Source organism: Manis javanica, chromosome 6 (genome assembly GCF_040802235.1).
Source record: "Manis javanica isolate MJ-LG chromosome 6, MJ_LKY, whole genome shotgun sequence".
Lineage (NCBI taxonomy): Eukaryota > Metazoa > Chordata > Mammalia > Pholidota > Manidae > Manis > Manis javanica.
Window position 1 is genome coordinate 92077361 of NC_133161.1, and position 21704 is coordinate 92099064.

At 37.9% G+C, this 21704-nt stretch overlaps 1 protein-coding gene across 3 annotated transcripts in view; it reads left to right on the forward strand.

Moving 5' to 3' along the window:
* NME8 (NME/NM23 family member 8) overlaps positions 1–21704 on the forward strand; it is a 41604-nt gene that overhangs the window by 10608 nt on the left and 9292 nt on the right. For 2 of the 3 annotated variants that reach the window (XM_037010788.2, XM_073239064.1), the window contains 8 exons: positions 1998–2064; positions 2949–3022; positions 5289–5381; positions 6479–6666; positions 10744–10919; positions 17564–17708; positions 18330–18437; positions 21283–21434. In XM_037010788.2, the coding sequence (XP_036866683.2) occupies positions 1998–2064; positions 2949–3022; positions 5289–5381; positions 6479–6666; positions 10744–10919; positions 17564–17708; positions 18330–18437; positions 21283–21434 (1003 nt within the window). The remainder of the gene's footprint in view (positions 1–1997; positions 2065–2948; positions 3023–5288; positions 5382–6478; positions 6667–10743; positions 10920–17563; positions 17709–18329; positions 18438–21282; positions 21435–21704) is intronic. The other variant, XM_073239063.1, reaches the window with a different exon arrangement.

Here is a 21704-nt window from a genome sequence, read left to right on the forward strand (position 1 = left end):
ATCCATTGCTGGTTCAGCTGAGCCTTGAATACCAGCCCTGCTGGCCACCACAGTCAGGTTATCAAGGGATGTGTCTTCTGGGCAGGAGCCACAAAAGTCCATGTGCCAGATGTATGTTCAAGCTATCTTTGCATTGGTGCCAGTGAACTGAAGCAGGCCAGAGGGATAGTGCGAAGATGGTGCCTGCCAGCCTGCCCAGTTTCTGGAGAGGATTGCACTTGGCCCTTAGATATATGTCAAACTAGGATCCTGATCTTTAGGCCCCTAGACATGCAAATAAGATTCCTTTAGGGAAATATTGGGAGTTAGGTAACTCTGACTGCTGCTTCTCTGCTTCGCCCAGGGTCAGGATGTGGGTAGCCTGTCAAGAACTATTTCATTGTTTGCTGCAGTGCTATATCCATGTGCAAGCTCTGCTGGTCACTGAGTGAGGCGACCAAAGAGTTCATCTCCTGGGCAGCAGCTGCAAAAGCTGGGGGTGCAGACAAATGTATAAGCATCCTCCAAGGAGACACGGGTGACCTGGAGCAGGGCAGAGGGAGAGTGTGGAGCTGGTCCCTGCTGGCCTCCCTGGTCTCTGCAGAGGATTTTAGTAAGGCCCTAGACCCGAGTTAAATTAAGAGCTTGACTCTCAGGCTCCAGCTTTCAAGGAGAAACTGGGTGCCCCATTCAGCTGCCCTTGCCCTGAGCCCTAGCAGGAGGCCCCAGCAATCCCTCCCCAGCCTGTGAAGGACTCGTGGTCTCATGGGCACAAGCCCCAGCTGGCTTTCAGAGCTGGCATTTTGAGGGTCCATCTCTCAGTTGGAAGTTTTAAATTTGGGTTACTAGATGTTGGATCCAAACCCTTGACTCCTCAGGGAGGTGTGAGTTCCCTCCCTGTGGTGGGGGCAAAGTTCATGGCAAAATGGTGTCTCAACCTCTCCAACCCAGTGCAAAACATTTTTTCTCATTTGCCTGATGTGTAGGAATCACTTAGCTATTTTCTGGACTTCTTTCTGAGGGAATTTTTCCATTACGCTGCTGTAGATTTGGTGTGTCCATGGGAGGAGGTGAGTTCAGGAGCCTTCTGTGTTGCAATCTTGAACAGGAACCTTAAGAAATCCTAGAAGATATTTACAAATGGTTAGACAAGGCTTAAAAAGATTAAGTGGTCTTTGGAATGTGCTGTGTATTTTCCATTTATGACACATCTTAATTTGGACTTCCTTCATCTGGAGTGCTTAGTCTTACATGGTTAGTGGCAGGCCCATTAGCCAGTACAGGTCCAGCAAACACAAGGTCAGTTCAATCTGAGTTAGAGCTGGTATAATTATCTTATTTCTGATTATGATAAGATTAGGTGCTTACAGTACAGTTATTGTCAAACATTGTTGGGTCTTTAGTTCATTGAGAATTTGAAATGAGGCATTCGTTTGCCAGAAGATGTATATATGTAAATACATAAATCTTCAGCTAGTTCACAGGATTACAGAAGCACTTTCAGAGTTCTCAAGAAATGAAGACTCTCTCATCCTTCCTAGTGTTTTACTCTATAGTAGGAAATAGGCTATTATTTTGAGCAAGACTTTTTTTTATAAGTTAAGGTGGTGTCTTTCTGTTCCTAGGCTACTAAGAGTAATGGTCAGGAAGAGATCTTAAAACTTATCAAATGCCCTTTTGATCTGTAACATACTTAGGAGTTTTTGCTTTCTTACTTGTTAATTTCTGCTTCTTTCTCATTTTATTCCTTGTGCACATCTTAGGTTTTAAGTTTTTTTATTTTTACCTGTTTTCCACATAGCATATATACATTATTCTTGATCTCTTCTCATCCCAACCATTTTAAATACTCCTTATTTTATTTCAGTGGAAAGCTTGGGAAAAGTAGTGTTAGTTAAATGCAGGCACATTTCCACTTCACCTTCTATCCCTTGGGTTATAAATGTTTATTAGGAACAAAATTTCTAAAAACCCTTTCGTATTAAAATATAACTTTGATTTGCATTTCTTTTCCATAGTATCAGGAAATTGCATTTGTAGACTCAGATACAGAAGATGCTGGGGAAGCACCCTATGAAAATGTTGGTAAGTAAATTTACTTTAAGGTAATGGCAAAGATTTGTGTACATGGATGTTCATTACAGAGTTAGCTGCAGAAAAGTGGGTAATGACATCCATGTTAACTGATAAGGGACTGGCAGGATAAATGATGATCTGTGCAGCACTAGACTTGGCTGCTAATAAGCAGCCTCTTCTGCCCCCCCTGCTTTCTCTTTGCTCTCTGTGCCTGTAGCCTTTCAGAGGTTACCCAGGACCAGAAGCTCCTGGTCTCATTAGTCCCCTGTGAGTAATCTGGACAGCAGCTTGCTCTTATTTCATCCTTCATCATCATCCAAAAACTTGTGAAAACAATTTCTTCCTTGATGATCCACATTCCTGGCTTACTTTCCAGGTGACAATTTCCTGCGTTCACTGGAATGTCGGTGTAGGTATGTGAGTGTGCATTCATACTCTGAAGGGAGCAGGTGCAAACAGCGTGCTCAGTGAGCTAGCTTGCACTAAAAGCTCAGCCTGAGTATGTGTAGATAATGTGGATGAATCTGTAGATGATAAATCCATCAGTTGGTAATGGTTGCTTGCACTAAAACTACTCACCAGTGATAGTGAGCTGAATGGATCATGGGTGTGATTCTAAGGCAAGTGAATTGTGTTAAAATAACTAGCACCCACCTACTCATTGTTTTTTGCTTATTGACTGCAAACTCTTGTGACTGTCCTGCTTGCAAACATAGGAACTGCACTTTGATTTTAAGTAGAAACTCTTTGGTTGTTGAAATGGTGTAAAAAAGAATAAAGCTGTCAATGGACAAAATTTCACTGAATATTAGTAGTTCACATTTCTAATTGCCAAGTCTTTTATTACTTAGACTTTGTGTCACGAAAATTAAATTCTTCTTTTTTTTCCCTAGAGCCACTTCACATTATTGCTATCATTAAACCTGATGCTGTGATTTCTAGAAAAGCTCTAGAAATTAAAGAAAAAGTAAGTAATATTTTCCAACAACACTAAGCTACAAAATAACAACCCCTTAATTGTCAATTTGGAGACAAGCTTATCATTTATAGTAAAATAGAACATAATGAACTTCTGGTGATAGGTCCCTCTAAGAACTTTACCAAGGTTAGAGCTATTCAGGCATCCTTATTTAAATAACTTTGCTCTACCAGCATCTAATATAAATGATAAAAATTATAGTTCTTATACTGGATTGTAACAAATGTTCGTCGTGTTTAGTTATGAGCAATGCAAACTTGTTATAAGCTTGCTTTATCCCCTGCATGTTGTCACAAATATATGTTCCTTTATAAAAAGAATATATACATGATAGCTTAAGAAAGCATTTAATGTTTTGTTTTAAAGTGGGAATAAATTTTTTTAGATGTAAATTGCATTTTGATCCAAAGGTCAGCAGACTCTTCCTGTGAAGGGTCAGATAGTAACAATTTTCATATTTGGGGGCATATGATCTCTGCCACAGATGCTTAACTCTGCCATCATATGGAGAAAGCAGCCATAGATAGTATGTAAAGAAATGGCTATGTTTCTGTTCCAATAAACTTTATTTCCAAAAATGGGGGCTGGCCAGATTTTGACTGTAGGCTGTAGTTTGCTGAGCCCTGTACAGTGACTATTTATGGAAACAACAAAAGTATATTAAAATTTGAAAAAAATGTTACACGTGCAATATAGGAGATCACATAGGGAGCTGTGTCAGGAAAGGTTGGATATCTCTTGATGAACTTTGCAACATGCATTCTTTCTTTAAGTCTGGCAACATTATCATTGATTAAACTACAATAAAGCAGATGGTCCATGGTCATTGTACATATACTCTCCCTTCCAATTATGAGTTGATTTAATTAGTATCACTCTCTAAGAATAGCCCTTTTCTTCCAGATTCTGGTGTGTATGTAGGCGGGTGGGGATACAAGTTGTACCTCCCCCCAATATATTTGTTTTAGTTTTTTTGTAAAGTTTTGTAAAGTTTTGTAAAATTTTGTAAAGTTTTCAAAAATCATATCACATGCCAATGGTTTACAGTCCTTATTTGAATACATTTTAATAGCTACAATAGTAAAGATTTAAAAAATTACATGGCTCTTTTAGTTGAGTCAATACTGTTCCTATGTTAATTTTTTTTTGTTTTCACACAGTAAATAACATTTCAGAGATGTAAATTATGAATGTCTCCCAACTACTCCACCTCTGTGGATATATATAGTAAAAGGCTACATAGCAAACAAGGCAGAAAAAATAAAGAATGATTTGGATAAAAAGGAAGTGAACACACTGAATTTTTCAACTATAGTAAAGGAGAAGTTATCTGGTTTAAATGTTGCTTGAATTTTGTTTTCTGTTGCCAGGCACTAGTAACTTAACAAAGACATGATTTGAATATTTTAGAAATTGTTCAAATTGGAATTTCATTTAGGAGGGTCACTGAAATGTAAGGAATGCTCTACAATATCAACAAAGCCAGTTGAATCAGTACAGGGTTTGTTTCATCACAGAAGCAGAAAGAACTTGGTGCCAGATGTACTCCAATCAAATTGAGCTCAAATTATTAGTATCACTTAATGTAATTACTGATTATTTTTAATTCAGATTACACTTACACTGAATTGTTTAATACTTCATTGGACTTGTCATATTTTCCTCAAAACTTCTTTTTGTTATATTTTATACACTGACATGCAGACTGATTTTGTCATTAAATCAGATTTTTAAGACAAGTAAAGCATGGTTAAATCTTAAATTGTATCTTTCCCCATAATTTGGGCATTTTTGTTGCTATGAGAGTAATAAAATACATTGGATTCTGAGTTAGGGTCTTAACAGAGTAAAGTCTTATGCAATAAGAAAGTTGAAACAATTTTGAAAATAGATGGTTAAGAAGTGCTTGTAAATTTATGTCTTCCTGAATGATTCAGAAAGCTATGATTTCTTTCCTTGGAATTCAGTTAATTTTTTCACATTCTCAGGCCATTTACTTAAATAATAAAAATATTGTGGAGTCTCTGGTTCAAGCCTTGAAAACTTGAATATTAGGGGACAGGAGAAAGCCTTCTTTGTATCTACATTTTTGAGCGCCTTCAAACCTGGTGCCATATGGTTTGTGCTGAGGTCTTCACATGAGATGCCCTCAAATCTGGTTGGTCTGTTAAGAGCCTAGAAAACAAATGTCCTTGACTTGTTTTACATGTGGTCCCACAACACATCTGGATCTGACCTTCCTCTTGAATCAAAGATTGTCAAGGCAGGATTTGTCATAGAAGCAGAGGATAAGAGAATGCTCACTGACAAACAAGTAAGAGACTTCTATATTCGAATAGCAGACCAGGTAAGAAAGTTAAAAAACAATTGTGTTTTCAAAGACAGTGGATTCCTATAAGTTTTAGACCTTCATTATAGAAAAGCATATGAATAAGTCTGACTAACCAAATAAGCTCCAGGTGTCTCTGTTGGTGTCCATATCATGGTAATGCCAAAGATGGTGGTTATGGAGAAATCGCCAGTAGAAATTGTGGCAGCCAAGCAAAGTGGACCATCTTATTGTGTTTTATTGTGCAGACCTCTTTATGTTACATCCTCTCCTCTCAAACTCCCTCCCTCATCCCTCTGGAAGTAAATATCCAGGCCTTTCCTGTAGATTTTTATCCCAGGCTGAAGGCCCCTTATCATGAACTTCATAGGCAAGCTTTAATCCTTTCTTTACCTAAAGGCCTTTCCCTCAACCTGTTTTTAAACTTCTTTTTTGCCTGTTGGAATATGGTAAGGAAGTGCTGTGTTAGAAAGGACACTGGCTTGGGGGTCAGGAGACATAGCTTCTAGAAATGTACTATGCAAAATGGTAGCCATTAATATGTGGTCATTTGAATTTAAATTCATTAAAATTAAATTTAAAGGTCAGAATCTCAGTAATGCTAGCCACAATTCAAGTACTCAATAGCTGCATGTATCTACATATGCTGCAGAACACAGAATGTATTTGTTAGCATAGAAAGTTCTACTGAACACCACTCTAAACTAGTTACACCACTCAAACCATCTCTTCTGGCCCCAGAAAAGTGTTGCACCAATTGCATCAGCATTGCCTGGGAACTTTTGAGAAAACCCAGTTCCAGGGCCCCACTCAAAACCCATGAATCACAGACTCTGGGATTGGACTACAGAAATCTGGGTTTTAACAATCCCTCCTAATGATATGGAAACATCCTCAAGTTAGAGAGTTGTTATTAACTATCTTTAAGATAAATTCTTGCTAGCTGCAAATTTCTTTCCTTTCAAGATATGTTTGTGAACAGGAGGCTTATAAAGATGACGTTCTGTCTCCTAGTGGTCACGAAGGGGAAGGTGTCCCCTGACCTGGTAGTGACCACTATCTAGTCTGTCTGTTTCAGGAGCCAGAAGTAAGCCATTTATCATTTTATTTTGTAGCCTGACTTTGAAGATTTTGTTCTTTTTATGAAAAGTGGCCTAAGCTATGTGCTAGTTATATCTCGAGGAGATACACAGCAGCTTCCCTGGAAAGAAACTGAGCCTAATTCTGAGGCTGAAGCTAAAGAACTGCCTGAGGCTGAAAACCAGATGGCCATAGCTACACAGATGAAGAAGAAGCAGGACAGGTAGCTTGCAAGCAGGAAGCTTACCATGTACAATGTGTTAGCTGGTGATGAAGTGTAGGGTCCAAATATCTCAGAATCTAAGCACAAACATTCTTATATTAAAACCGCCAATGTTTCTTCCAGTCCATCTAAAATACTGTATACTTAGCAAAGCTAGGATTGCCCTGAAAGTCTATGTCAAGAGAATTAGGAAGGGAAGAATTTTCCATTTTTCTTCTAAAGCTGGGCATGCCGGTCTGGTGCATGGGCTGGTGGCCCTGGGACAGATTGGGGCCATGCATCATCCCTCCCAACCCCGTCTGCTCTCCTGTCTCTTCATATTCCACTTTCGCCTTCCCTGTGTCCTAAGACATCAAATTGTGATCTGCCCTTTCACGTAAGGCAGTTAGTGGTTATAAATTGCTAACAACTTATTTTTGTATATTTTGTTAAGGGAATTTAAAATATTTGAAAACACAAGTGATTTATAGAAAGTCAGTTTTACGAGCTGTCATTTGTGCCATTTATTCCTCTGAAGATTCAGAAAACCCAGTTAACACAGGAGTTGTCAGAGTTGTGAAAGAAAGGCCGGAGAGCAGGAACCCATTAGGAGTGGCTGAGCCTTGAGACCTAAATGTGTGCCTCCCCATGCTGAGCAGCCCACCTCTGTTGCATTTTCTGGCTGGGAATCTCCAGACGTTTCCTTGTAATGAACTGTAGTGGCTTTACTTTAGTAGGCTTCATCTGATGGTTCCTAGAGATGTACTTTTGAGGTAGTAAGGAGACCCCAATATCATTAATTCCACATTTTAAGTGAGACAGAGGGACTCACAGGGAAATCCACTATTGGCAAAGGCTCTGTAACAGTTTGTGTCCTTTCAGAGGTTTAAGGGAAAATGACAATCAGAGGTCAGAGGGAAGGTTTGGGTGGGAAGAGATGGGCTCTAAAAGATACCAGGCTTCATACCAGAATCTTTTAGCCATTAAAAAAAGTGTTCTGTGAAATGCTCATTAATGCAACTGGCATAAAAGAAATTAGTATTGCACTGGTACTATTGTTCAGCTAAGTCTCCATGACATCCAACTTTGAGAAGCAGTTGTCACCCATTGTTCAATACCCACATAATAAAATAAACAATTTAGGCAAATGGCAGAGTGGGGGTGGAGTGAGATGTGTTTATGTTGCTTTGGCAAAGTCTGCAGTATTTTCTTTCTGAGCTTAGGATTCCATTTACCTTTGGCCTGTGTTTGTCCCAAGCAGTGGCCACATTGAAACAGCATTGAATGGTAGGGAGCCTGTTCGGGAATCAGTTTTCACCACTCTTGTTCTAGAGGCAGGGCCTAATAGGCACTGTGCACTTCCACCATCCACCTTCCAAGTAAACCCAGAATCTAAGGGATCAAGGGCAAGAACTCTCAGGAGTAACTTATGCATTTGTTCACTTTTATTCTAGTGGCTCTCTCTTTCCCACCCTGGAGCCCCCTCACCTTTCTCTGGGTGGTGGAGACTGTTAGGGGCAAGGAAGAGGGGATGTTAAAAGCAGAACAAGTAGGCTGGGAATGGTAGGCATCTGCTTGTGTGAATATGAGCTTCTTACAGGGCAGCAGGGCCTCAGGTCTTTGCCAAGTCAGTTGTTTGCGCAGAGGAAACCATTCAGTGTTTGTGAACCACATGGCATGGGAAAACTTTCTCCATGCCAGTGGGGGCCCATATGACCAATGTTGGCAGGGAGGAGGGAGGGAGAACCAGGAAAAAACAGGGCACAGGCACCCACATTGTTCATCCAGAATCCAAATTCATTCATGATGGCCTTTTGTCACATTATTTATATGATCTCTTTACATGTTTGTCTCCTTAATCAGCCTGTGCATTAAGAGCTCAAAGGACAGTGTCATTTACCTTTGTTTCCCAGTCATTCTATAGAAGAAGAAGGTGTCCAGAGTCATATATGTAGTACTGGCAGAGTCTTCACTCATTCATCCATTCATTCTGTTATGTACCCTTTCATCCATCTAATATTCATTGAAGTTCTATATGCCAGGTCCTGGGGATACAAACATGAGGAAAAACTAGATGATCCCAAAGGTCCCTTTCAACTTTAAATCTTTGTGACTGAGTGACATGACAGTTCCTACCTCCTATAATATATCATATTTATCTGACATACAAAGTGTCTATTCCAATCCTGGTAATCTATTTATCTCTATATATGCCATAGCTATAGGGAGCTAGTGAGGTTTTTTTTTATGAAATTGTCATTTAAATTAAAGATAGTAGATACAGTTCCTAAAATAATCTTTAGGAGTGTTTCTGGGATCAGAGCAGTCTGAATTCTAGACCTTTCCTCTCTCCTCCATCTCCAGACCTTTCTGCCTCTTCAGAATCAAAGGGAACCTGTGCTAATAGGTCACTGGCTGATGAGAAGGTGAGGGTGCTGTGGTGCCTTCTCCACCCAGAGCTTGGCCAGGACCTGAGCTCAGTCTCAGGAGTTAAGAATCTGGAGAAATTGCTCAAGATTAAAGGAGACCAGAGAGATAGGACAACTACATACAATGTATAAGAGTGATCCAGGATTAGGAAAAAAATTACTATAGATAGGATAGTGTTATAAAATTATTGAAATTTGGATATAAACTATTTATGAGATAATAGTTTTATATCAGTTATCTTTCCTGCAGTATTTAGGAGGGTGAATGGTTAAAATATCTGCAGCCATCTCTTAAATGGTTCAGACAACACACACACACACACACACACACACACACACACGGGAAAATGAGAGGGAGAAAGGAGAGAGAACAAATGTGGCAAAATGTTACAGCTGGTGAATCTACTGTTTGTTATTCTCCTCTTGCAATTTTAATGGCTATTTAAAGTTTTTCAAAATAAAGTGTTAAAAGGTGTACTTATTTATATTCTGTTTAGAACAAAGACACAAATAAAAATAAAAGGATGGCCAATGAACAACTAAGGAAATGGCCATGGAAAAAGAAAGTATTAGAATTAAACACTGAAAGTGATAAAGTTGTTAAAGGATGTGATATAAAAGGCAACATTGATGAAGAAGATACTGTAGTCAAAAATACATAACAGATACGTAAAAATAAGAATATTAGAAAAATAAGAGAACTGGATAAAATTCCCATTATGGTGAGAGATCTCAAATGCACAACGAGCAGACTGTAGGGAAAATGAAAGCTCCTGTGGCCAGATCCTCACCTGACCCTAAAGTACTTGATGATGTAATTGGCCTACTGCTAGGCTACTGCTTCCACAGCTGTAGGCAATGAGCTTTTATTGACAGGGTCACTGTATAAAGAGCTCCTTCCGGTGCCCTGGGCAGAGGCAGAGGCAGAGACAGACAGAGGTGGGTTATAGACCTGCAGGCTGCTGGATGCAGACATGATTCTAGTGCTCGACCTATCACAGGGAGAATAAGGCTGGGTAGAAACCCTTTTACCCCAAGAGTGTTCCATTTCTGGGCCTCACCGAATCAATAGTGAACCTGCCCCAGGGCTGCCTCAGGCAAGACATAGACAAACAAGCAAGGATATACAGGAATGGAAAATACATATTCCATAATTATATAAGTGATCTATAATATATGAAATATGAATATACATAAACTTTGCTTGCAAGGAAACTTTAACAAGATTTTTAAATTAAAATTTAACATGCATTTGCTGATTATAAAATTGGAAATAAACAATAAAAAGATGACAAGATGTCTTATGTATTTGAAAATATAATGTCCTAATAATCCTTACTTCAAGACAACATCAAAAGGAAACATAAAAACTATCTGGAAGACTTTATGTAGTAGAAAAATTATTTTTTGTTTTGGTGTTTCTTTTCCTCTCATGAAGTCAAACATACTTTTTCAATGATTTCATATAATTGAATTTTGGATTGGTTCAATAAAAAGTTGAATTATATACATATTCTTTGATGTGATAGAATTTCTCTACATGATATTACATTTTTATATTTTTTTACTAAATGCCAAATTATTTGTGAGCATATCAGTTTTCATTTTCTGGCATGGTTATAAAACTTTAGTTTATAATAAATTCCAATTATATTCTGGATTTCAACAGTTTACAAGAATATCTGGAAAGACAACATATATCCCAGTTCTGTGATGTTGAAGATAATATAGCTAATGTTAATAAGCTTATTGATATCTTCTTCCCTGATTTTAAAAATATGAAAGGCATAAAATTAGAAAAGATACTGGCATTACTTCGACCAGATCTCTTTCATGAAAGGAAAGGTAAGAAATAAAGTATAAATTATTTAAGTATTTTGTTCACAGAATTTGAATAAACCCTTGTGTAATTACATTAAAAGACATTATTTTAAAATTTAACATTGAAAGAAAGCATAACATTAAGAAATTTAGGTAATATTAATTTTCTAATTTCTCAATAATGAAGAATAAAACATTTTTGTAGTTAATGAGTTCATAAGGTATCTTCTAAACTATGAATTTGTTAGAGTAGCTTTTAATATGGCAAGAATTATTACATAATCAAGATTGGAAGCTTTCATTCTGAAGTGCCTTTATTCAAAGATTGGATCAACCCCTCATTAATAGTGTGATTTGAAAAAGATACTTTACTAGGTTTATTTCTTCATGTGGACATGCAGAAGATAAAATGAGAGAATGTAAATAAAGTGCCTGGCATTCAAAAAGTGCTAGTTCTTTCTTTTTTGGTGCTAATTCTTTTTAAGTGCATTCCCTTTTCACATAGCAGAGTCAATATGGCAAAATAAGAACACAAACCATGATTTTACACCATTAATTCTTTTTTATACTTACTGCATGGAAATACAACTGATAATTGTTTATTTTTCTCTGATTTGCTGAACTCAGTTCTAGAAGGTTTAATGGACTTTCCTTGGGAATTTTTATGTAGATCAGGGTTTTGCAACCTTTCATGAGCCCCTACTTATGTTTGGGGCTAGATATTTCTTTGCTGAGGGAGGCTGTGTCATGTGCATTGTAAAATGTTTACAACATGCTTGGCCTCTACTCACTAGATGCTAGCAGCCATCCTCCCTCCCACTCCCAGTTGTGACAACCAAAAATGTCTGCAGACATTGCCAAATGCACTCTTGGACAAAGTCTCTGGCTGAGAACCACTGAAGTGGACAATAATATCAGTAGGCAACTTGAGACCGCTTCATCTCTTTCTTCCCATCAGTAGGCCTTTTCTTTCTTTTGTTTTCCTTCTTTGGGCTAGCTAGAACTCCCTGTGTGATGTTGCGTAGGGAACTGAAAACGAACATGCTTGCCTTGTTCCTGACCTTAGAGCAAAGGCATCCAGTCCTTTCCCATTAAACATAATGGTAGCTCTATATAATCTTGTCCTAATTAAGGAAATTCCCACCTATTCCTAGTTGGGGGGGATCTTTTTATCATGAATGTATGTTTATTTTCTCAAATATTTTTTCTATATCAACTCACATGATTGTGTTTTTTTTTTCCTTGAGTTTGATAATATGACAATTACTTTGATTTTTGAATGTTGAACTAGCCTTGTGTTCTCCAAATAAACCACACTTGGTTGTTGTACAGTGGCCTTTTGATGTATTGCTGGATTGGATTTTTAAATATTTTATTGGGTTTGTGTCTATATTCAAGTGGGATATTTGTCATTTTCTTTGCTTATAATGGTTTCATCTGGTTTTGGTGTCAGGACAGTGCAGGCCTCAAAAAATGAGGCTCCGTTCTGTTTGCTGGGAGAGATACTATATAGTTGATACTACATCTTTCTTAAATGTTTACTGGGATTTACCAGTGAAACTATCTGGGTGAAGAGTTTTGTTCTTGGAGTGCTTTAATGTAGATTTCTTTGCCTTTTTAAATATTTTTAAATGTGTACACATTTCAGTTTGCTTCTAGCTTGTCAGAATAATTTCCATTATCTCTTAAAGTTCCTCTTTTTTAAAGTCCCATTTTTTCTGTACTGTTTCTCCACATCATCTGGGATTCCAAAAATAAAACTGTTAGTAGATCTTTTGATATTGTCCCACAGGTTCCTGAGGCTTTGCTCACTTAAATATATTTTTTCTGTGTATTCTGATTGCATCATTTCTATTGTTTTAGCTTAACATTAAGACTGAATCTTCCTTTTGTGATTTCCTTTTTGGCATTCAGATCATCCAGTGAATATTTTAGTTATATGTTTTTCAGTTCTATACATTTCATTTGGTTTATTTTTATAACTTTGATTTCTGTGTGAGAACTTTCATATTTCTGATCATTTCAAGAGTGTTCACCCTTACTTCATGGAATATAGTTAAAATAGCTACTTTAAATTCTTTTCTGAGAATTTCAACATCTATATTACAATTGTTGTGATTTGTTTAGTTCTTATAAGTTGTATAATTTTGTATCCTAGTCCCTGGTCATTCTGAATATTATGTTATGAGATTCAATCTTGTTAAAATCTTCTGGAGAATGTTGATTTTTGTTTGTTTGTTTTAGAAGTCACTTAACGAGGTTACATTAAGACCACATGTCCCAACCCACTTTCCATGGGCTGTTTCCAATGTCAGTTCCATTTTCAAACCTTTTGTGTGTTATTCTGGTTTGTCTCCCTTGTGCCAAACTTAGGGATCAGTCATAAATCTAGGCAGAGGTCTACACTGTAGTTTAGTTCCCAAGACTTTATTATGTTTTCTCTTATCAGCCTGGCACAATTAATGCTCAGGGAAGAGCCCACTACTTCACAGATTTAGGGAATCACTTTTCCCTGTCCCTACTCTCTCTGGATCTGTCTCAAGGCCCCTGTTTTTAGCCTTCCTGTGCTATGTGTACATCCTGAAATCTTTTGATACTATTTTTCAATTTATATTTTTGTATTTAATCAAGTTTACAACAGATGTATTTAGAAGTTTTTTTAATAGAAACTGGTTTTCATGCTTCCCACAGTCTTAATTAAAGTTTATTAATTTCCCAATTTTAAAAACTTAATTATATTTTATCTCTTAGCTATTTGGAGCATATATTTAGGCACAATAAAAAAAGATATATACTTAACTATTTTGTTTTCTGAGCCTTAGCATATCTGAGAATGTCTTTTATTTCCTTCATATATGAAAGAAGACACCTGACTGTACAATTAAAAGAAATTCCCCATCCCCAAATCTATAGACTTTGGTCCACTGGCTTTTATGTTACAGAGGAAAAGTCTGCTGTCAGGTCTGGTTTTTGTTCCTTTGTAGATAATTACATTTTTGTTATTTTTGTTTGTTTCATTTAGATACTTGTAGAATGTTTTCCCTTTTTTATCATTTTTTTTCAAGATTGCATAGACACATGAGAATGAACTTATTTTTTTTTTGAGAGGGCATCTCTCATATTTATTGATCAAATGGTTGTTAACAACAATAAAATTCTGTATAGGGGGGTCAATGCTCAATGTACAATCATTAATCCATCCCAAGCCTAATTCTCGTCAGTCTCCAATCTTCTGAAGTATAACGAACAAGTTCTTACATGGCGAACAAATTCTTACATAGTGAATAAGTTACATGGTGAACAGTACAAGGGCAGTCATCACAGAAACTTTTGGTTTTGATCACGCATTATGAACTATAAACAGTCAGGTCAAATATGAATATTCATTTGATTTTTATACTTGATTTATATGTGGATCCCACATTTCTCCCTTTATTATTATTATTATTATTATTATTTTTAATAAAATGCTGAAGTGGTAGGTAGATGCAAGATAAAAGTAGAAAACATAGTTTAGTGTTGTAAGAGAGCAAATGTAGATGATCAGGTGTGTGCCTGTAGACTATGTGTTAATCCAAGCTAGACAAGGGCATTAAAACATCCATGGATGCAGAAGATTTCTCTCAAAACAGGGGGGGTGAGGTTCTAAGCCTCACCACTGTTGATCCCCAATTTCTCACCTGATGGCCCCCTGCGACTGTGCCTGTCTTAGGTTGTTCCTCCCTTGAGGAATCTTACCTGTCTCTGGCTAACCAGTCATCTTCTGGGGCCATACCGGGAGATGTAAAGTTGGTAAGTGAGAGAGAAGTCATATTGTTTGAAAAGGTTAGCTTTTTACTTCTTTGCAGATTTATGCCCTGTGGTTTCTATGCCCAGCATTTGTCTTGAGGTATCTTTACCACTTGGAGGAATTATGATACTCGGTAAATTCGATATGAGGCACGAATTCTATTTAAGGGTTGTAATTAGGAAGGAAGAAGAAAAGCTATAGAGGTAGCAGACGGAAGAAAACATGGGAGGATTGATTATTTCTTTGACATATCTTCTTGTAGAGTAACTTAAGCATGTATAGGTTTTAAACTACTAATTAAATTGTGCATACACATTAACATAATAGGAATATTATTACATAACCAAAGCAGATCTATAATTACCAGCCATCTCCAGTGAAGCCAAGAAAACCAGTTAGGCACCCTAGACATTTGTGAAAATTTGTCTATGATATGATGGATATTGTCCAACTGTACTTGAACAGTCTGAGAGAAATCGGACAAATTAAAACAACCCATTCCTGGGAACTGTTCACATCCCGTATATTCTTTTAACAGTAGATAGGCTGTAGTTGTAAGATTTTGGAGAATGAACTGATTTTTACACATTTATTTTGTTGCTAACCACGTTACTTAGCGATTTGTCTGTGACTGATGAGAAGTAAGATAGATGTAAAGGTTCTCTGGGCTTTGAATTCTGATTTTTGTGGACCAGATTATTCCATGAAATATTCATACAACTACTAGATGCTTTATTTAGAATCAGGAATTCCCTGTATCTTCATACCTATCACTGACTATAGGCATCACATGGCATCACTGGAATACTTAGGATGATGTCTGAAAATCTCCATGGACGCTATGCAGCAAAACAAAATGTATATTACCTATGGTATCTGTCTGTATGAGAATTTGAAGTGGACCTTAATCCTCTACTAGCTAGCTCAAGGAAACTCAATACCATCTTGGAAATAATGATACTCCCCAGTGCTTTTTCACTGGATAAACCTGGATCCTGAGAACACTATGTGCCTAGATTATGTCTTGTGATCACCTGACTGAGAGGGTGCCAACTAAGGAAAGCATGCTTGAGGATGGTGTGGGGAAGTTGGGGTTCCTATGTCCAGGATCCTCACTGAACTTAAACCACTTGATGATGTAACTGGCCTGTTGCTAGGCTCCTGCTTCCACACCCGTAGGCAATAATCTATTATTGCACTATATAGAGAGCTTGACCCAGTGTTCTGGGTGGAGGCAGAGATGCTAGTGCTCGACCTACTGCTTGGAGAACAAGCTGGGTGATAAACTCCCTCACCCCAAAGAAACATTCTACTGTTATTTGCTTTGGTCACACTGAATCCATAGAGAACTTGCCAGGGGCTGAAACCCATTGGTAAGACAGATGGCCAACCCACCCACTCTGCCATTAAGTCTAGTTTCTTTAGCTTTGTGGAGATTTACCTCTGAATTTTTTTCCTCAGCTTTTCTCGTGAATTATTGCAAGAAGCCAACCTAAAATGTTTGAGGATTAATTGTCACTTTTTAAACTGTTGCCATTAGGTACCCTCATATGAGACAAACTTTTTGAATTTAATAATGCAAAAATTAAAAACATCACTTCAGATCTCCTCTGAGAATTCTGCCTTTTTCACCTTTAAGAACTATTTTGATATTTTTTTTCTCTTGTCTATGAAGTAATTCTGAAGCAAATTATTACTTTAACTATATTAATGTGTGTAATTCCTTGTTTTACTCTTTCTTGACAACTGTTTGCTTTGTTCTAGTTTAGTATTTTGGTTCCATGTCCAAAAGTGGAGAGAGAACATGTCAATCAGGTTTCATTTTTGGCCATGATAGGGAGCTTCATGCTCTGAGGCTCTGAGTCAGCATTTGTACTGTCAGTTTTGCTTTCTTTGTTGGAAAGATGACCTCATAGCTCCAACCATCATGTTCCTCAGATGTTTCAAGTAGGAAGCAGACAGTGGTTGTCTTGCCTGAGGGTTTCAGCCCTGGGCAAGTTCACTATGGATTCAGTGAGACTGAGGAATGACCTTGGAACATTCTTGAGGTAAAAGGGTTTATAGCCAGGCTTTCTTCTCCTGGTAATAGGTTGAGCACTAGTATCATGTCTGCATCCAACAGTCTGCAGGTCTGTAATCCTCCATCTCTGCCTCCACCCAGAGCACTGGGCAGAGCTCATTATATAGTGACTCAGTCAATAATAGCTCATTGCCTACAGGTGTGGAAGTGGTAGCCTGGCAGTTATATCATCAAGCAGTTTAGGGTCAGGTGAGGATCCTGGCCATAGGAACTTCCATTTTCCCCACAGTGGTGTAGGGCAGAGAGGTTATCTCCAGGGTCTTTCTCAGAAACATCCCTTATATATCATAGGCCTATCTGGGCCACATTGCTGTACTATCCAAGGAAGGATGGAGAAATGTGAGTATTACATTTTTTAGGCTTCTACATGGGAAGCAGGCAAGAGAGGAGGCTGAGAAATACTTCTGGGTACCTAACAAAGTGGGAGAAAAAAATTAAGGGCTACTGAATATAAAAATTATTTATAAATCCTTGCATACTTGTGTTGGTTGGCTATTGTGGTTACCATCTGTCCCATACACATACACATGCATTCCCTTGAAGAAAATGTTTCCTAATGAGATAGCTCTGTTTATTTGTGTATGTGCATGATTGCTATGATGAAGAATTAGAAATAGCATCATAATTTGATATGTTAAGAATATTGTTTAGTTTAAACTAAAATCTAATAAGCTATTTTTACACTTTTAAATTTCATGTGAGAATGAAATACATTATATGCCCTTATGAAAATACATTCTATGTGTACAACCAATAACCTAGCAGTTAATTTATTACTGTGACTTTTTTATAAAACAGAGCAAGTTTTGAATATTATTCAAGAAGAAGGCTTTAAAATACTGATGCAAAGACAAATAGTATTAACAGAAGAAGAAGCAAAAACATTATGCAAGGAATATGAAAATGAAGATTATTTTGAAGATCTTATACAAAACATGACCCGGTAAGTAGATTTTGGGTTTAGAAAGCACAGTCTGATCTATTTTTGAATCATTTAAATCTTCCATTAACCCCACCCTGCTCAGGTGGTCAAACTTCTCAATTCTGTAAACACGTGTCAGTCTCATTCCCATCTTGATACTCTGCTCAGCTGTCTTCTCTGGTCCTCCTGAAACGTTGTTGAGCAATAGAAAGGTCCTCAGAGAAGTTGCTGGGCCCAGTCAGGTTGAAATTCAGTGTGTAACGTCATCAAGTTCAAGCAGAGATTTGTTGATCCTAGAGATCACTAGTCCCAGGAGAGGAATAAGATGTTTCCTAATGAGAAATCTGTCAGGTTTCTAGAAGAGTAAGTGAACTAGCAGCTGGGGCAGAATCCAGAGAGGGTATATAGACCAGTATAGGAACCAATCTGTCAGAGACTATGCCCTTCTCTTCCCTTCCTTTTTTGCTTCCATCCTTTTATAAATATGCTCTTGAGAGGACACCAGTGAATTTAATTTTAGAATTTTGATAAAAGGATTATTTTGACATGATTTTAGTTTCTTTAAGAAATCACTTGTACTACCTAGATATAATTAGCTACTGATCCATGTTTTTCTTAACTCTGTTTTTTCTTTTCTAACAGTGGTCCATCTCTAACCCTTGTTCTATTAAGAGAGAATGGTTTACAGCACTGGAAAGATCTAATGGGACCAAACAATGTTGAAAAAGCCAAGGAATATCTTCCAGAGTGGTAGGATTCATATCATGGGTCCTCAACTTCTTTCATAGGAGCCCATTTTCATTTTTTTTCTGGATATGGGATACAGGAACCACAGCTCTAGTCCAAGGGAGGCTCTCACGAAAAGTGCTGTTCCTGGGCAAGGAGTGGACTGCTTATGACTAGAGGCCCGGTCCCCTGCCAGCCTGAATATGGCCACGGCTTATGGTGGTGGCTTTTGAAGGCTTAGCAGAATTTTCCTGTGAAAACATCTGGGCGTGTTTTCTTTTCTTTTTTTTTTTTGTAGGATAATTCTTTGACCACTTTCCCATTTCTTCTATGGAAATTGATCTATTTAGACTTTCTCCACTAAGGAGAGGTAATTTTTGTTAAGCTATGTTCTTTCAGCCATGCTGAAAAGGTTGTGGGGTGCTTGGTTTGGAGCTGGGAAGTAAGTGGTGGACACCCAGCTGAAAGGCCATCTCTTGGCAGAGATATTCACCCCACCCACTATTTAGAAGATTTTCTTTTGAAAAGAGTATGGTGACAGCTAGAGATTCTTTAGCTGAGCATAAGATTTTCAAGATCATGGTGTTCAACTCAATGTGTAGTTCAACTATTTGGTGGGAACATCTACTAAGTTAGTTTACTGATGAACTTAGAAATCAGCTATACTGTGTAATTAACTTAATACCTGGCATCTTACCTGGCACATTGGAGGCAATCTTTAAACATTTCTTGATCTTAACTCCTGGGCTTGGTATCACCTGGAGGATGAGAATCATATCTTAGGCATCTTCTTTTGGTACGCAGCTCATGGAAACAAACTGAATTACAATTTGCTTGGATTCTTTTTGCCGATTTCAGCATAAGAATCAATTCAGCAGAAGAAAGGTCATTCCTTCAAGTGAACAAGAACAGAGATGCTCTGTCAGGCATAGTGAACTTGACATCCATGTTGACACAATAAGTAACAGTACTTACGAATCATCACCTATAAAAGTCAAAGTGTTTTCTTTTGGGTAGGATTTCCGGAATCGAACTTGTCCTGCATAGACACATTTTACCGCTTATTTAGCCCTACTCACTTATGCCTTTGTTCCTGTGCTGGACAGTTACCGTAAAGGATAATATGGGTTGGACAGTCTGTGAGCAGAATGCCATAGAACCTCTTAATGAAATATAGCATAGAATACAATGCATGGCATCAGAGAGAGAATTCCTACCAACACAAGGCCTATCCTGTAGCCATACTGTTTTAGCAATTGTAGCTCCAAGTGTGGAGGTGGTATGCCAGCATAGAGACATTTTCTCCAGGTGAAGGCGTTCTGCCTGCCTTTTTTCACCCCACTCTTACAGAGAAGAAGCCTGCCCAAAGCCCTTTTGATCCCTATGTTGCTGCAAGTCCACAACTAATCTTGACCACTATTTTTGATTGGTTTCCTGTTTTCCAGTTTCCTTGGCTCCACCCAGCAACTTTGGTTTGCTATGAAGTAACTTTTTCAGTGGAGTGCAGCCCTTTCCTGCACTTGAGTATTGGACTATACCCTCTGCATTGCTTAATCTGAAATAAGGTCACTTGAGTGAAATAGAAACACAGCAACCCCTCATCCTCATCCCTTATTCCCTCTATCTCAGCCTCCCGGCCTCCCACACACCTTTTCCAATAATCACATGTAATGGCATGACAGGGCCTGGTTGTAGTTACCTGCATTGAATAGAGAAAGTGTTGGTGATGGCTTAGGCTGCTTCCATCATTTGCTGTGCAAATCCTCCCACCCCCGGCAATTACAGGCTCCAAGGGTCTTGGGCCGCAAATGTCTTCAGAGCAGAGATGTGAGAATACCCAAGGGCCAAATGGGAAGGCCAAGTTGGAAAAGGCAGAAAGGAAATCTGACTGGGTCACTGAAAGCAGAGAGGAAAGAAGAGCTTGAAGCCAAAGGCAGGAAGCTATGTTTCCAGTGATGTCAGTCTGTTAACAGGAAGGTACATTCTTCACTGTGGCTGGATTTGTGAGTTGGCTGCTCAGGGCTGTTTGTAAAGGGCAGGAAATGAAATGAGCAGTGAGTATATCCTCTCCTGAAATATACATAGACAGAAAAGGGACAACTGAAAAACGTCAAAGAACAATTGATTTAGAAGATTGGCATATGTCCATTGTAAAAGAAGCAAAACCAGAATAAACTGCCTAATCTGACTTGGACTGTCCAGTATCCTCACCATCACCCCTGCCTCCTAACACAAAGCCACTCTGTACGCTCCTCTTTTATTGCTGCCTTTGCTCCCTTTGGAGTTCCATTGCAGTGTCTCCTGGATTATAAGGTCAAATGCCATCTCTAGCATCTGATAGTATTTAGTGGTGAAAGAAGGGAAAAGAATATTTATTAAGAGCTTAGTATGCACCATATATTTCAAACACATCATCTGATGACATCCTCAAAGTCACCTTCCAAAACAGGTTTTATAATCACATTTATATTTGAGACAACTACAGCACAGAGAAGTTAAGTAATTGCCCAATAACACAGAGCTAGCAAGTAGTGCATCCAGGGTTGTGTGTTTTCACTTTCACTCTTCCTTCCTTCAGAATTTTCTGTCAATACCCATTATCATGCTTATGTAAATGTCCATGTCCTTTCTTCCTTATGACTGTTACCTCCTTCGGAAGAAGTAGCATGCCTCAAAGCCACTCTGTAATTCCTGCCTTTTGCACAATGCCTGGATCTGGGATGAGTTGCTATTGCTCAAATTACTTTTGAAGTGTTACGTTGTGTTATGTTATGTTACATTATGTTATGTTATGTTATGTTATGTTATGTTATGTTATGTTATGTTATGTCATGCTATAACAGTTTTTCACTTGACTTCTTTTTCAAAGTTTATGTGCACAATTTGCAATGGGAAGTCTGCCTATCAACCAGTTGTATGGAAGTGATTCATTAGAAGCTGCCAAAAGGGAAATACAGTATTTCTTTCCTTTGCAAAGCACTTTAGCAGTGATTAAGCCTCATGTAACACATGAACAAAGAGGTAAATACTTAAAAATAAAGCCTGATGTATATGTTCTTTTCAAAATTTTGTGAAATTTTTCAAACTGTAGAAAAGTTGAAAGAATGATGCAATGAACCTATATCCCTCTATCTAGATTTTACAATGAACTTGTGTTGTATTTGCTCTTTCTCCTTTGTTCTCCATCTCTCTTGTAACCAAAATGGTAAAGAATTTTGTTGAAGTCCTTTTCAGAGTTGATGACCATTTTTTTCTCCATAGATATATTAATATGAAAAATTATGCTAATGA